The sequence below is a fragment of the Armigeres subalbatus genome, chromosome 2 (assembly GCF_024139115.2).
Source record: "Armigeres subalbatus isolate Guangzhou_Male chromosome 2, GZ_Asu_2, whole genome shotgun sequence".
Classification (NCBI taxonomy): domain Eukaryota; kingdom Metazoa; phylum Arthropoda; class Insecta; order Diptera; family Culicidae; genus Armigeres; species Armigeres subalbatus.
The window spans coordinates 217917617-217932437 of NC_085140.1; the positions used below are offsets into that span (position 1 = coordinate 217917617).

At 39.0% G+C, this 14821-nt stretch overlaps 1 protein-coding gene across 2 annotated transcripts in view; it reads left to right on the forward strand.

The window, feature by feature from the left end:
• Nucleotides 1-7950: 7950 nt before the first annotated feature.
• The window catches only part of LOC134211673 (uncharacterized), a 207576-nt gene continuing 200705 nt past the window's right edge, over nucleotides 7951-14821 (forward strand). The window contains exon 1 of one of the 2 annotated variants that reach the window (XM_062688790.1): nucleotides 7951-8462. In XM_062688790.1, coding sequence (XP_062544774.1) covers nucleotides 8266-8462 — 197 coding nt within the window. In that variant the 5' untranslated portion in view covers nucleotides 7951-8265. The remainder of the gene's footprint in view (nucleotides 8463-14821) is intronic. The other variant, XM_062688789.1, reaches the window with a different exon arrangement.

The following is a 14821-nucleotide window of genomic DNA, read 5'->3' on the forward strand; positions in this document are numbered from 1 at the left end:
CATCTTTTATTTAGCTGCTTGTTCCTAATAAATTGCAATGAAATTGTTGGCAATACACAAAGTTGTATAAGCTACTTTCCAGTTTCAGAAAAAAAAACAAAAATTTCATCACATTTTAACCGTTTCACTGACATCGCTATCTGCTTCTCAACTGACTTTTTGGATATGATTACCCGGGTAGAAGCCGTAATATTGATAACAAAACATGATATGAACTTGTTTGAAATAAGAGTAAAATAACAAGCAAAAATAACAAAAGTTAGCAAGGAAATATCATAAAACTATCAGGTTTTGCTATTAACAAACTAAAAGCTCAAGATATTGATAAGTTCTTGTTAATAGCAAAACCTGATATTTTTTATGATATTTCGGTGCAAACTTTTATTATTTTCGCGTTTTACTCTTTATAAGCTATTATTATTATTATTATTATTTATTATAATTCATCCGACAATTGTCTACATTAATAAACTTAAGTGGTAAAAACGACAATAACACATTTTAACGACTAGTGAAAAATAAGAACAATTAAAATACAAACATACTGTCATAATTTTCTTCTACGGATTTTGTTACGAAACTTTTTGGACGAATCTTCAAATTCGTAATCTGCTTCCACTACCGAAAACACTCTAATCATGGCAGAGAGAGGTTCGTGATATCCATATCATGGGTATGGTAAGGGTATGCGATAACACATTTTTTCCTGACGAAACGAAACGAAACGAAATTAGAAATGCTATTGTTGGTTCGAAACGAAACGAAATTCAAATTTACTTCCGAGACTTCGAAACGAAACGAAATTTAATTTTGTTTCCGCGGAATTTTTATTAAATAGTTTTTTTTTGCATTGTATACATAATGCAAAAAACGAATAAAAAAAATCCGCGTAGGAAAAATTAATTTTGTTTAATATTTTGAAAGTCAAATAAAGTCGATACAAATATATAAAAAGAATTTTGTCCAACCCCCTCGATTTTTTTGCCCTAAAATAAAATTTTGAGACGACAACAAAAAAAAAATCGGGAAATTATTAGGATTTTTAAAACATTCAACATAACATAACAACATAACACAACACAACATAACAAATAAGAGAAGTTTTTTTTTCATTTTAATGTTTTTTTCATATCTGTTAACATCTTGAATAAAGTCTCCAGGCAAATTTTCGACCAAGTTCATGAAGATTTATTGAATCTGTAAAAAAAATTCAAAAAGGTCCTTTCAACTAAGAATATGCGGTATTTCGAAAAATTTCGTTTCAGGTGGTTCGAAACGAAATTCCGCGGAATTTCGCGGAATTTGAGCTAGGCGAAATCTGATATCTAGATTTCGTTTCGTTTCGCAAAATTATAAATATTTCGCTAGAAAATGCTAGCTTTTAACGAAATTTAACGAAATTCCGCGGAATTTCGGAGCAAATTTAAACTTAAACCATACTGCCTCATATGGTCGTGTATTATCAACAATCTTGGTTGCGCCGCTGAACAAAACTTAATGAACAAATAACTCAATTCTATGTTATCTTTCAATATTCTATGTTATCTATCAGAGTGTAAATGTAATCAGATATGAATCAGTTCAGTATGACTTTGTCAAAAAGGAAAGCTGTGGTGCGGATTCCTACGGCCCTTGTGAAGTCTTTTTTAAAGCGACTCTTCTTATTAATGGTTAATTTCTTCACTTTCGCCTCGGCCTCAAACCAGGTTTAAGCGCATGGGTGAGCACCGCTTAAGAGTTAAGAAAGCCCTAAGGCAAAACAAAATGCAACACTTCACGTGCCAACAACAAATTATATCTTACTCTAGAATAAAAAGTTCTGAGGTTGAAGATACTACAACCAACGGTCAATATTCGGCAAATCATTGAAGATTAAAATAGATTTAAATAGATTTAATTTTAAATTTTGTCATATTTTTTAACTATTTGAACTATATCGATCTTGTTTCCGCTAGTCACGTTCCTGTAAGTACCTAGTCCGGGAAAACGCAAACTAAAAAATTTCTGGCTTGCGGAGCAGAAATTTATTTAATCAGTGTGCGATCGATTGTGTTGATACTGGTCACGGCATCCAGTGCGGGAGAACACGAACTGAAAAAAAATATGTGTGCATCGAAGATCACAAAATTATTTAGTGCATAATCGATTGTGTTGTGTTGATTGTACTTATTAAACGAAGCACATTGCTTTCACGCTGGATTGATTTGAGACATGGTTTTCGTCTTCGAGTTTTCAAAATAACTTCGCTTATAATAAATAGTTAGTCACTTACCAAGGTAGCTTCACCTAAATTACTTGTCAACTAACAAACGATTCCTTTCCTGTGGTGCTCACAGAGATGCAGAGCATTCCTCGGTCTTTAATAACAATTAGTGTCAAACTAATTTTCCTTTCCTAATAGCAGTTCATCGAACTGATTGTACATGACTGTGGGTCTCCGAGCGGCAAGGGAATGCGGCAATTTATCACAGACTGCTTATTCTGTTACTACAACTCTATTGGTCGCAAAGCAGTTATTTGACTTTGAAAAAATGAAATCAGAATTGCGTACATAATGTAAACCCAATTCAATCAAATTTCCGCGGAAAAAAACTAAAATTTCATTTCGTTTCGTAAAATATCGAATTAAATGAACCTTGATTTCGTATCGTTTTGAAGTTTCGAAAGTAAATCTATATTTCGTTTCGCTTCGTTTCGGATCAACAAAGATATTTCAAATATCGTTTCGTTTCGTTTCGTTAGAAAAAAAAGTGTGTTATCGCATACCTTTACTTTCAACAGATCTAAGCAGTATGAAAGCTGTTGATTGCAATACAAAACTCGACTTTTTCTAAATTTTTACTAAGGTCTGTTGGAAATATTAGGCGAGTATTTTTTTACGTTGTTTATGGTGAGAGGCATTTTTCATCCATCACTTTTTTTCCATGAAGTTAGCCTTGGAAAATAAACGAAAATCGTGACTGCTAGATGAAAACCTTTTTTCTCACTTTCTGTGAGAACGGTGTAACACAACTTCACCTTGGTGCTACAGAATTTGCCTCCGCTTTGGCCTTATCATCGGATGTGGTTCTTCTGAAGCGAAACCCTCAGAGGAAACCACCGTGGACTAATGCTTTATTACGCAAGCTGAAAAGAGTGCGCGCTAGAGCTCTTCGGACTTATACCTATCGACGGTGTGCGTTCACTAAACGGAACTTCAACATTGCCAGCAATGATTATATCGGCGGTATAATAAACTTCGTTACAAACATTATGTTCATCTCACGCAACAAAATCTACGACGACACCCTAAGAAGTTTTGGTATTTCGTGAATTCTAGAAGGAAGGAAACTGAACTGCCATCAAGTGTTTTTTTTAAAACGACATTGCGCTGAATACTGAGAAGAAATGCAGCCTTTTCGCTAAAAACTTCTCAAGTGTATTCTCGAGCTATTCGCCTTCTCAGGATGACACTGATAAAGCTATGTAGTGGATGTGGATGTCTTTGATATAGACGTTCAAATGGTTCTATCAGCGATACGTCAGACCAAATCATCATTTTCTCCTGGACCTAGCGTTCTTCCATCGGCCGTGCTGAAGAAATGCTCTGATATTCTAGCTGTTCTACTTTGTCTACTATTCAACCTATCACTCCAGCAGACTCAATTTCCTGTGCAGTGGAAATGCTCTACTATGTTCCCAGTTTTCAAGAAAGGCGACAAACGTGATGTGAGAAACTACCGTGGCATTACATCACTCGGAGTGGAGTCGAAAGTGTTTGAGTCGCTGATGAACGATAGAATGCTCGCTTCCTGCAAGAATTACATCAGCCCTATCAGCATGAATTCTTTCCCGGCCGCTCTGTGGAAACGATTCTTACCAGTTTTACTTCATTTTGCATGGAGAACATGAGTAAAAACTTCCAAATAGATGTCGTTTACACCGATCTCTAATCTGCCTTCGTTTAAGTTAATCATGCTTGCAAAACTAGAAAAAATGGGCTGTTCTTTTGCTTTATGCACCTGGCTCAGATCATATCTGGTTGGACGCAAAATGTCGGTCAGTATTGGAAACAATTCGTCCGACTGTTTCTCGAACCTTTCTGGAGTTCCACAAGGTAGCACCCTTTTTCAAAAAAGATCTTAACACATATGTAGGTCTTGTAATAGGCCATTGCCCGAGCCGATATCAATTGAAGCTGTTAGGAAAACTTCAAGATGATGTATGTCGTTTCTGCGGCATACATGTAGAAGACTCGGAACATCTGTTATGTCCGGCAATTTTTAGAAAGAGATTACAGTTCTTTAACAAGGGGCTGATAGAACCCTCAGAAGTTTGGAGAACAAGTCCCAATATAGTAGTACGATTCATCAGAACCATAATACCGCATTGGGATAACGCTGGTAGTCAAGGTAATGCAATTGCTCTAAATAGTAATGATGCGTCAACTTGACAAAGCTAGATATCACAATAGATCTAACAAATGGTCGCAGTGATTAAAATACCCAACAAGGAAAAAAAACAAAACATTGAAGAAATTTTCAAGTAGAAATCTAAATGCGTTTCTGTTGAAGATACAGAACTGTATTACGTAGTGAGATTTAGTGAAAGAATTTATATGTATAAAATTTTGAATAGAGTTTGAATGGCTTTATTCAGCGGCGCAGCCGAATTTTTTTATGAGTGAAAATTGCAATTATTAAAAATTAATTTCGAAATTTCGCGAAATTCCGTTTAATTTCGTTAAAAGTATGATTTTTCTGTCGAAATTTTTTAAATTTAACGATACGAAACAAAATCAGAAAAACTGATTTCGCCATACTCAAATTCCACGAAATCTGCGGAATTTCGTTTCGAATGCCCTAAAACGAAATTTTTCGAAATACCGCATATGCTTAGGGTATGGGTTCAATAATCTGATGTTGCACACCAGAAACAAAACAGGTCCATACGCATAACGATAGGATGTGCAAATAGTAGGGGAAGAGGTCCCTGCTGGGTATTATTTTTTACAGTCCCCTGAATGTGTCCTAGTAGGTGTAGGTAATGAAACAGTTAAAAATAAGTTTTTTGTTTATGTAGTGCACTTGGAGGCAGAATCTCCAAAAAGACATGATGGTTATAGTAGAAAGTTGTGAAACACTCTGGTGCGATTATCAGCTGCGTTTTGTGTTTTTATTTTCATTGTGGCCGCAATATGTTGCAAACAAAATCCACTAAATCGACAGCGTTCGGCCGCTTTCTCAAAGTACTACCCTTATCGCTCACCATATTAAAAAAAATATATTCAGGTTCACAAGCAATCGTTACCGCAAGTCAGGGTTGAAATGTGTCAAAACCAATGCAGTGAAAACATGAATCTTAGCATATTCTCCGGTCAATCTCATCGCTTCCGTCGTGAGTGCGACTGTAAGGCAGCCAAAAAATCATTCCAGCTGCCTTCGTTGTATGTACTCCAAATATGGATATGGATCTGAAAGCGGTATTCGATACTGTGGACCATGGTGTTCTGCTAGCTAAGCTGTTTTCGCAATCAAATTGAGAGTACCTCAAGGCAGTAATATGGGCCGTCAACTATTTTCGATCTTTATTGATTATTGTTATTGACGTTTCCCTGCTGTTATTACCAGGTTGCCGCCTCTTCTACGCTGACGATTCCAAAATGTATTACGTTATAATAAATGTCAACGGAATCGCAGTTACCTAAACGACTTCGAATTGGTTGATGACGTTGCACTTTTCGCTGAACGGCGGTCTGATATGCAGAGTAAGCTCAACGACATTGCCGAGCGCTCCTCTTCGGCAGGCTTAGTCATCAACGTCAACAAAACCAAATTGTTGTATGTAAACACGTTGACCCCAGTTTCACAGTAGCCGGGCAATCAGTGGAGAATGTTGAAAGCTGCCAATACCTTGGTAGCCGAAAGGCATCAGACGGCAGTACTATAATCTACATAGGCGCACGGATCACGAAAGCAAGGGCTGCCTTTGCGAGCTTAATCGAGCTTAATATCTGGAAAAACAGGCACAGGCGTTCACTTACGCACCAAAATACAAATTTTCAACACTAACGAGATATCTGTGCTGTTATACGCTAGCGAAACATGTCGTGTATCAGTGGAGAATACTCAACGGCTGCAGATGTTCTTCAACAGATGCCTGCTGTATATAATTCGGGTCTGGTGGCTTCACAACTTGATCTCAAACAACGAGCTTCATCGTCGTTATCACCAAAAGACGGTAGCAACAGAGCTTCGGGATCGGAAGTGAGGCAGGGTCAACCACACTCTACGTAGGGACGGAAACGAAATCTGTAAACAAGCCTTAGACTGGAATCCAGAGGGACATCGCAGCAGAGGCAGACTTAGAGGCTCATGGCGGCAAAGCCTCAATAAAGAAATAAAAGAAGTCGACTGAAATCTGACCTAGCAATAGGTTAAAGCGAAAGCTAGACATCGCTCAGGATGATGATCTTTCAAGTCGCACCACCGGAGGTTTACAGAATCCATAAGTAAGTAAAGTTTATTAAAGAGACTTGTAGCCCTGGACTGGCTCTTACCATGTAATGTTTCAGAAGTATGTCAAATGAAAACATATTTTTTTATCGAAATACTGCTGAAGCCGTTGGTATTCCAAGGGAATCGGGAAAAACTCCGGAATCTGGATATCGCTCGGAGTGGAATCGAAACTAAAACAAAAGTATTACATTGTTTCAAAATTTCGTAAGGCTTCATAGTGAACCATGTAATGATTTTATCGATTTTAAGCTGGCTTCCGAAATTTTCTCCTTGAATTCATACCATGTACCCAAATCAATACTATCCGGAAACCAGGAATTGGGGCACAAATTGTTTTATTTCTCATTTTTGTGATTTTTTTTTTCAGCAGTGAGCAAGCCTAATGCGAATGTTATTGATATGGCAGCATGTTATTAATAGTGGAACAGATACACTATAAGGCATATATTTCTAGTTAGAGCTATTAAAACCCCTGAAAATTGTTTTATTTTTAAAGTTATGCTAGAAACCGGCCAAACATAGGAACATGTCCAAAATTGGTTCAGTTATCCTACGGTGATAATTTTGTTTTTACCGTACGATTTGTATTTTTAGACCGAGTACTGTAAAAAGTGACAGATCGTTCCAAAAGTTTTACGAAGATACGGTAAAATAAATGATGTTTTCTATAAAAATTGTAATTTCTCAAGATTACCGAAATATTTCGATTTTTTTTACCGAACAGCAAAATTGATTTTAAGTGTGTAGATTCTTATACAAGAATTGTTAACTCTTTATACATGTACTGTAAGAAAAGCTTGCAAAATTGTAAGGTCCTATACAATATTTGTTGGGGCCCTTCTTAGCCCAGCGGTAAGACGCGTGGCTACAAAGCAAGACTATGCTGAGCATGGCTGGGGATTTAAAAATTGTCTCGACTTCCCTGGGAATGCAAGAATGGTCGGCAGTTAATAGTTAATATCTATGGAAGTGCTTAATTAACACTAAGTTGCGAGGCAATGTCCCAGTAGGGGGGTTTAATGCCAACAAAGAACAGAATTGTAAGAAAATCAGAATTCCCAGAATGTAGATATGTTAGTATTTTATGGTATTTTGGGCAGCAATTCAGAGATATACAGTGGCGCCAAAATGCAAAGTGTAGCTGTTGAAATTTTTACTACATCACTCGTTCTCTATGTGACGAACAGATGGCCAGCACTTTTCAAATGGGCTAACGCAACTCACATGTGACTTCCATAAAGAACGTGTTGAGTACGAAACTATTAATTGATTTCTAAAAGTGCCTTAGGCAACAGGGTCCCCTAATCCATAGCATAATCCGAACATTGCCGCTTCGGTACGTTATGCATGGTCGTGCTATGCTTTATGCTTTTCTTCGCAGCTGGCAAACATGCGCCTCGTTCGTTTGGTGTGGAACATACATACATGCTTAGGGACGGGTGTGCTTCGGCGGTGTATGACGAATGATTGTTGCGTATCGGTTCGACTGGGTTGATTGCACTTTTCCAATTATTTTGACAATTGCGTTAATTTTCTGTATTAACTAAATTAGTTTACTGCTTCTTTGGATCCACTCGTGTCGTGTCGTGTCCGTCGGTGTAAGGATGTGATTATTAATATTCGGAGGAAAAGGAAATAGTGTCTTACACGCGTATTTCAGGTTCAATAAGCCGTAGTGGGTGTGTTTTGGTTTCCATTTCTGGTGCAGTGCCCCCGAGTGGTGCGTAATTGCCTCCGACGCGAGTGAAGTGTTCTCGTCGCCGCAGATATGGGATTATTTCCAGATCCTCCGCTGACGCCAAAATTGAAAAAGAAGCTGTTCCGTAGTTCGTCCACTCGGAAGGCCGACAAGGCCGATCAAATCAGTTCTGCTGCTGTGGCAGCTGATAAGAGGCATGTTGCCGGCACTTCTTCATCCACCCTAGCAGCGCCCCAACAGCTGTCAACTTCGTGGGAGTTCATAAGGTAAGTGCATGAGCGAAGAAGACGGGGAGAATGTATTGCCGGAAAGCGACTCAACCAGGCGATGTGATGTGAATGCGGAATGGGGAAACATTAGGAGATATGTTTTGATGGGCGACTGCCGAATGTAGTCGTACCTAATAAAAAGCGTAAATTACGATGATGAGTGAATAGAATGCATTCAAACGATCGATAATTAATTCGAAAATCTTAATCACTTTTCATCGCCTTTCTAATGATAATAATGTATAGTAAAACAAATAATTATATAATAGTTAATTCATTGTTTCTAAACATTCTTAAACATAAATTTGTATATTTACATGCAAAACAAAGGCAATGCACGATTGAGTATTAAACATGGATATCGCTTTTGAATTGGAATCTTATGATGCATCGTATCTTATCTTGAGTAAAGTGGAATCGTGTGTGATTTTCTTCTTTTTTGGCTTTTTGCAAGCTTATTATTTGCGGCGACTCTCAACAGTGTTCTAGATATACTTTTACAGTTAATAATCGAGAACTTTCGATGCCAGCCAAATGCTTGAATTCGTATATTGTGATGGTTAGCACAATTATTCTCATTCTCTTGCCCGAACGAATCTCCTTGAACAAAACGGGAATCAAACCCGCCACCTCAGGCATGGCAGTGTTTAACCTTTACCGTTGAGGCTATCTGAGATCTATTGTGGGTTGCCGATTGATGAAAAATATGGTAGTGAACCCAGTATCCGAAAAGTAGCTAAAGCCGGAAGGGTACGATGGGCAGGGCATGTTGCAAGAATGCCGGACAGCAATTCTGCAGAGATGGTATTCGAATTCGATCCGGCAGGTACAAGAAGGCAAGGAGCACAGCGACCGAGGTATAGAACTACTTGGCGAGCGTGGGGCGCTATCGAGTATGGAGAGATGTGGCCTCAAATAGTTGATTCAATGTTATCTGATTAGATGTATGCTTAATGAATGAATCAATGGTAGCAGTTATTGTGTGGAGGAATATTGGATAGAAGTTGCAATTCATTGAAAATTGCTTCACGAAAATTTGTGCGAATTATTGAATATTTTGATTAGGGCTTGGTTTGGTTTAGAAGTTCAAGCGACCGTTAACAATTTGCGTTTGCTGCCGATTGGCTTTCACGGGCGACACCTTCAACACCCGGTCCCATGAATACAGATGTGGCAACACGCTAGACTTGGGGTCACCGGTAGAGCAGACTACTTCATGCACTTTCACCGACATGATCATCAAAGCAATTTCTTCTTCTTTCATCATGTTTTTCAGCATGACTTTACAGATATCTGAGAAGAAAGCTCAGATGTAGAGGAGATAAATACACCCAACCAGCGATTGTTAGATTTTCTAACAATTATGCATAAGAGCCTACCAAAACCTGTATAAGCACTGGGTATATGCGAAACTGTCAGATTATTATACAAAAATATGAAGGGTTATGTACCAGACACGACCGCCCATCGTAAACTACGTAGAACAGCATGGTGCATTGAGGAATGTAGTCATAGTTTAAGATAATTCATTCGATTACTTATGTCACTGGTTTAGAACAAAATTACCATAACTTAAAATATAAAAAAATGTTGGATACAGTAGTCAGGGGTGACGTCCGAGCCCTCACCGACAGTCTGGAGGTCAAATAACAAAATCGTTCAAAAAGGTCACTTATAATTCAGTTTTATTGTTCTCAGATACATTAAATCTATTCTACAAGCATTCTATGTAGTTGAAACAGTGATCCATTCTCAACCCCATTTGACCCGTTGTATCCCCGACGACGGTACGATAACTTAAAATTTTAACTTTAAAACCCCAAGTGGTAATAATGCTTTTCGCAATTCCAACTGTTGCATTCGACTTAGAGTAAAATTAGTAAGGATTCAGTTTGATTCCAAATTTTCGCCCACTAGGGACACGGCAGGTATTTCCGTCTGTTCGTCATAGTCTCGAAAACCAATAAAAGAGACGCTTTTTTGTAAAATTCATACGTACAAAATCGTAAGCTCAGGAGAAACGTTCTGCTATAGTGGAGTTCTAGCAAATGTACGTTGCTTTCGTTGGTTTTAGCCCCTACGACGATGGACGGAAATACCTGCCGTGTCCCTATTCTAGTTTATTTGTAGTAATATATAGGTGGATATAGTGGAGTATGTTTATTAAATAATACTATTCTGAAATAAAAATAACTCACTAGCGTTACATGGTTATGATATCCCAAGCAGCACACGTTGAGCCAATCTTGTTGAAGTAACCATATTGTGAGAGAATTCGGGCATATATAAGTTACTGTGATCGATGTGCAATATGTTTGTTGCTGGGGGTGTATACTGGTGAGTGCGTGTACCACGATTTAGCGATTTTACGACAGACAGAAGAATCTCTGCTCTGGCTACGGAGAAACAGGTACCTCTGTCCAATGGTAGTCAGAGCATCGAGTGGCGTCATCACTGGTGGAAGAATACGAGCCTTGGACCTTTGGCAGAATCTCAGCCTTCTGTTATTTGGAGTGACCAGGAATAGTTGGCAGAGAAGGGATAGTCGTATTGTTGAGTCCGACAAAGAAGCGCGAGTCGATAAAACCCGGTTGCGCCAACTAGAGATCAACAAATACTAGCCATGTACCGTTTTGACTCAAATTCCGAACATGACTCATATTCCGAACTTTTTAAAAGCCCATTTTAACTTTATTCGTGTAATTTTCTCCACAGGAGTTTGAATTTGTTTGTTATCTTGATCCTCAGTGCGGAATACCAATGACAGTTTTAGTTTTAGGGCGCTAAAACGTCAGTGTTCGGAATATGAGTCATATTCGGGATTTGAGTCAGAACGGTACCAAAAACCAAGCCATTCGGTTGAGATGCGCCAGAGTAGTAAACGCTGCGGACGGGAACAGGGTATTTGTGCTATTTTATTACAATCTAACTCCCACTATCTGGCAGTGGCATTATGGATAACATATTCGTGCAACCGTACTATTAATATGATTGCAAGAATCTTAGATGCGGGAGCAAGAAAGTAATAGTTCTATTGTAACCTATAGCCCGTTTCAATAAAGTATGCGTTCCGAAGCTGTAGCCGTATACAATAAGCATGATTGTACCCACAGAGTATCTGAAGTGCATTCAAACTTCCTGAATTAAAATTGAAATCTTTTGATTTTGGCGCATATTTAATAAAAAACATAAGTTATCTTTGAATCGAACATATTTGTTCATTTGCATTGCGATTATCGCATTATGACATTGCATTGCCGTTGCTAACAATCGATCATCCTATCTTTGCACAAATATGCGCTTGTATGTATATCGCCGACTGCGGTCACTGCTCTGGCCCTACTGTTTGAGGCAAACTGGTGCGAACAGGAGGGTGAAACGCCTGTCATCCGCGGTACAATGGCACTCTACCCAACATCACTTTTGGTACTTCTGTTTTTGGTACCCAGTTTCTGGGTAGTATACCCGAATTCAGCGCTCATTTTGGGTGATTGGTTCTTACGCAGTTAGTGCTAATTATCGGCATTTAACTTCTCCTGGCGAAAACTTGCAATTGGTTGAGGTACATCGAGCCTTTTGTGTTTGTATGGCTTCTTTATGTCGAAAAGTAGCTCGTCGATACTTCGGAAGTTTTGTTAACATGAATCAAACGAAATTAAAACAAAAACATTGTACGCCATATTGAATGAATGCTGGGTAGGCGTATTAGCCTTCTCTTCAGTCCCCTGGGTGCGAAGCACCGCACAAAAAGAAGAGCCCAAAAAACAACTACACTGAACGACGGCCGAATGAGACTCACGTTGCGAACGAGAAAAAGAGGTGCTGCCAAAATGGTCCAATACCCTACTTTAACATTGATAATCAAAAGTTTCAATATAACTGGCAAATTGGTGGAGAGTTTCCGAGTCGATTGATATATAAATCTCAAAATCATTCGAAAGATGAATGCGCTATTAACGTTCAAAATCTTACATGATTTCGTGACGGTCTCGGATTTGGAAATTTTCATTTGTCACCCTGTATCAGAGTCTTCCCCTTAGACGTAGTTTACGTCAAAATGTAAGCTCACAAACAAATATTGCAAGAAAACCTTGCAAAATTGTAAGGTCTCATACAATATTTGTAAAAGAATCTAGCATTTTCGCACATGCCCAGCTGCCACACTGGTCTTGGCAGGCTCTCCTACAGAACTGTTAGCAAATCTAATAATCACCGGTTTGGTGTATACATAACAGTTTCTACGTGACCCGCTAGAACCAAAACCTTTTATGCCAGTACTGATTCCTCCAGCTTGCATTCAAGCAATACTTCAGTGGGACTATCGATAATTTATTTATTTAATTATTCACTCAGAAGATCAGTGGAAAAATCCTGAATGCTGGATACGGGAACCAAGAACAGCCTGCCAGATCAGTGTAATATTTTCTCTGCTGAAAAAGCAGCTGTATTTGGTGCCGCCATGTGCCCGTCAAGAAAGCCAATCCTTATACTCACTGGCCCTGCTAGTCTTATCACACACACGCTGCCAAGTGAGCAGCCTAAACACTCCAGGATTCAGATCATCATCGCTAATAAACGCCAGAAAACGAATTTCGTCTAGATCCCTGAATACTGCGGAATACCGGAAGACATCACTGCCAATCATCTTGCGGGAGTCAGCTACCATGGCACGTTGCAATGCCTATCCCTCTGGCCGATACCAATGCTTGAATTTGGAAGCAATACAATAAGGATTGGAACAACAAGGGGAGGACATCCAACTCTGCCTAGTTGCACAAGGAGACTACTGAATCTAATTTAAAAAGCAGCAGATAGCTTCCCGCCCATGAACTGAGTATATCCAGCAGTTACATAACATTGGTTGGGATCCTTTTCGGATTTTTTGTGAAGTCTGGGGGGTCCTCATGATGGAATATTTTCTGGGTCGCACGGTCGAACCGCCAGTTTCCACAGCACTCATCTTCTTCTTGAAAGATGAGGGGCTGTACCGCCTTACATATATAAAACCACCAAGGTTGATAGTCCCCTCCCTCCGGGCATCCCAAACACCATAACAAGTTGCACCACAACAGGGGGTAACTTCAACTCTTCCTGCACGCAAACATTTTCCTTGATCCACTCTTTTGGCTTCGGCTACATCGACCGATGACTTTTTTTCAATGATCAAGACTTCAAGAACTCTTTTTCAAATGTACGCTGCGCACTTCGATAGCTTCTTGAGCCTTTTATTTTTTTTGTTAACACTGATGTTGCGGTTCGATTTTGCTTGTTTCTGGACTTTTTCTTTATTGAAACTTTGCGAAATTTTTTTAACAAAATCGAAAAAAAACAGGTGATATTCAAAAAGTTGTGGACACTGATGTGGAGCGAGAAATTGACGAAATCCATTCGCGTAAAAAGCGACCCGAATTTAAAAGCTAAGTTGCTGATCTGATCTTCCAACAAGTTCTAATCTCACTCACTCTGAAACAAGAATTTGGTCGTTAAAAGCTGGGTTAGGACGGGAACGTAGCATGAGGATAATCATTGCCTAAGGCAGTGCTTTAAACCAAAATCCAAAAAGAGTTCTTATTCAGCCGGGAATAAAGAGTTTAAAGCATCAATGTTATTTAAAAACACATAATATTTACTTTGTCTGAAACTCGATTATGCATATGCGCAACATGTGATAGATTTAGTTCGGAAAAGGTATTGGAGGGTAACCGCTCCCTTCGGTGGGGTTTGATCCCAAGAAACCAGTACGCTAGACAGGTGCTTTCCCTACTAAGCTACGAAGGACCTCCGTCGTCCTCATATGTATTCTTGTACAACGCCAACCAAGTAGGATGAGTTTTTAGTTTTGTCTGGCGCCTACGCACTTGCTTCATCAGCAACTGGGCTCGATGAAGTAGGGTTGTGTGAGGTTGTGCCAATCACGGGCATGCAAATGTTTCAAGTCCTGCCCTTCTCGATTCTACCTATCCTATGCATTCCGAGCGGTATGTGCAAACCCGAACCTATGCAAAAACTTCCAAAAAACCCTGATTAATGAACCTTGCGGTGTTGGTGACTTTTTCGTGCAAAAAAAAACTTAAAAATATAACTAAGTGCTTTTTAGCGTGTTATGGGTCTCTATGGGTCTCCGAGCCTTCTATCAAAAGTTTTGTTTTGGAGTGATCATATAGCCTTTACGTATACTTAGTATACGAGGAAGGCAAAGCAACTATGTTTAGACCCATGTAAGATTGAAGTTAATCTGACAATGTCCTACGGGCTCAACGACCTTTAACAGCTATGTCCCATGCGCATTACCATTTTACTAACGAGTTTACTCGCTTGACTTGTCACATTTTACCTACTCGTGTTACCAATTGACA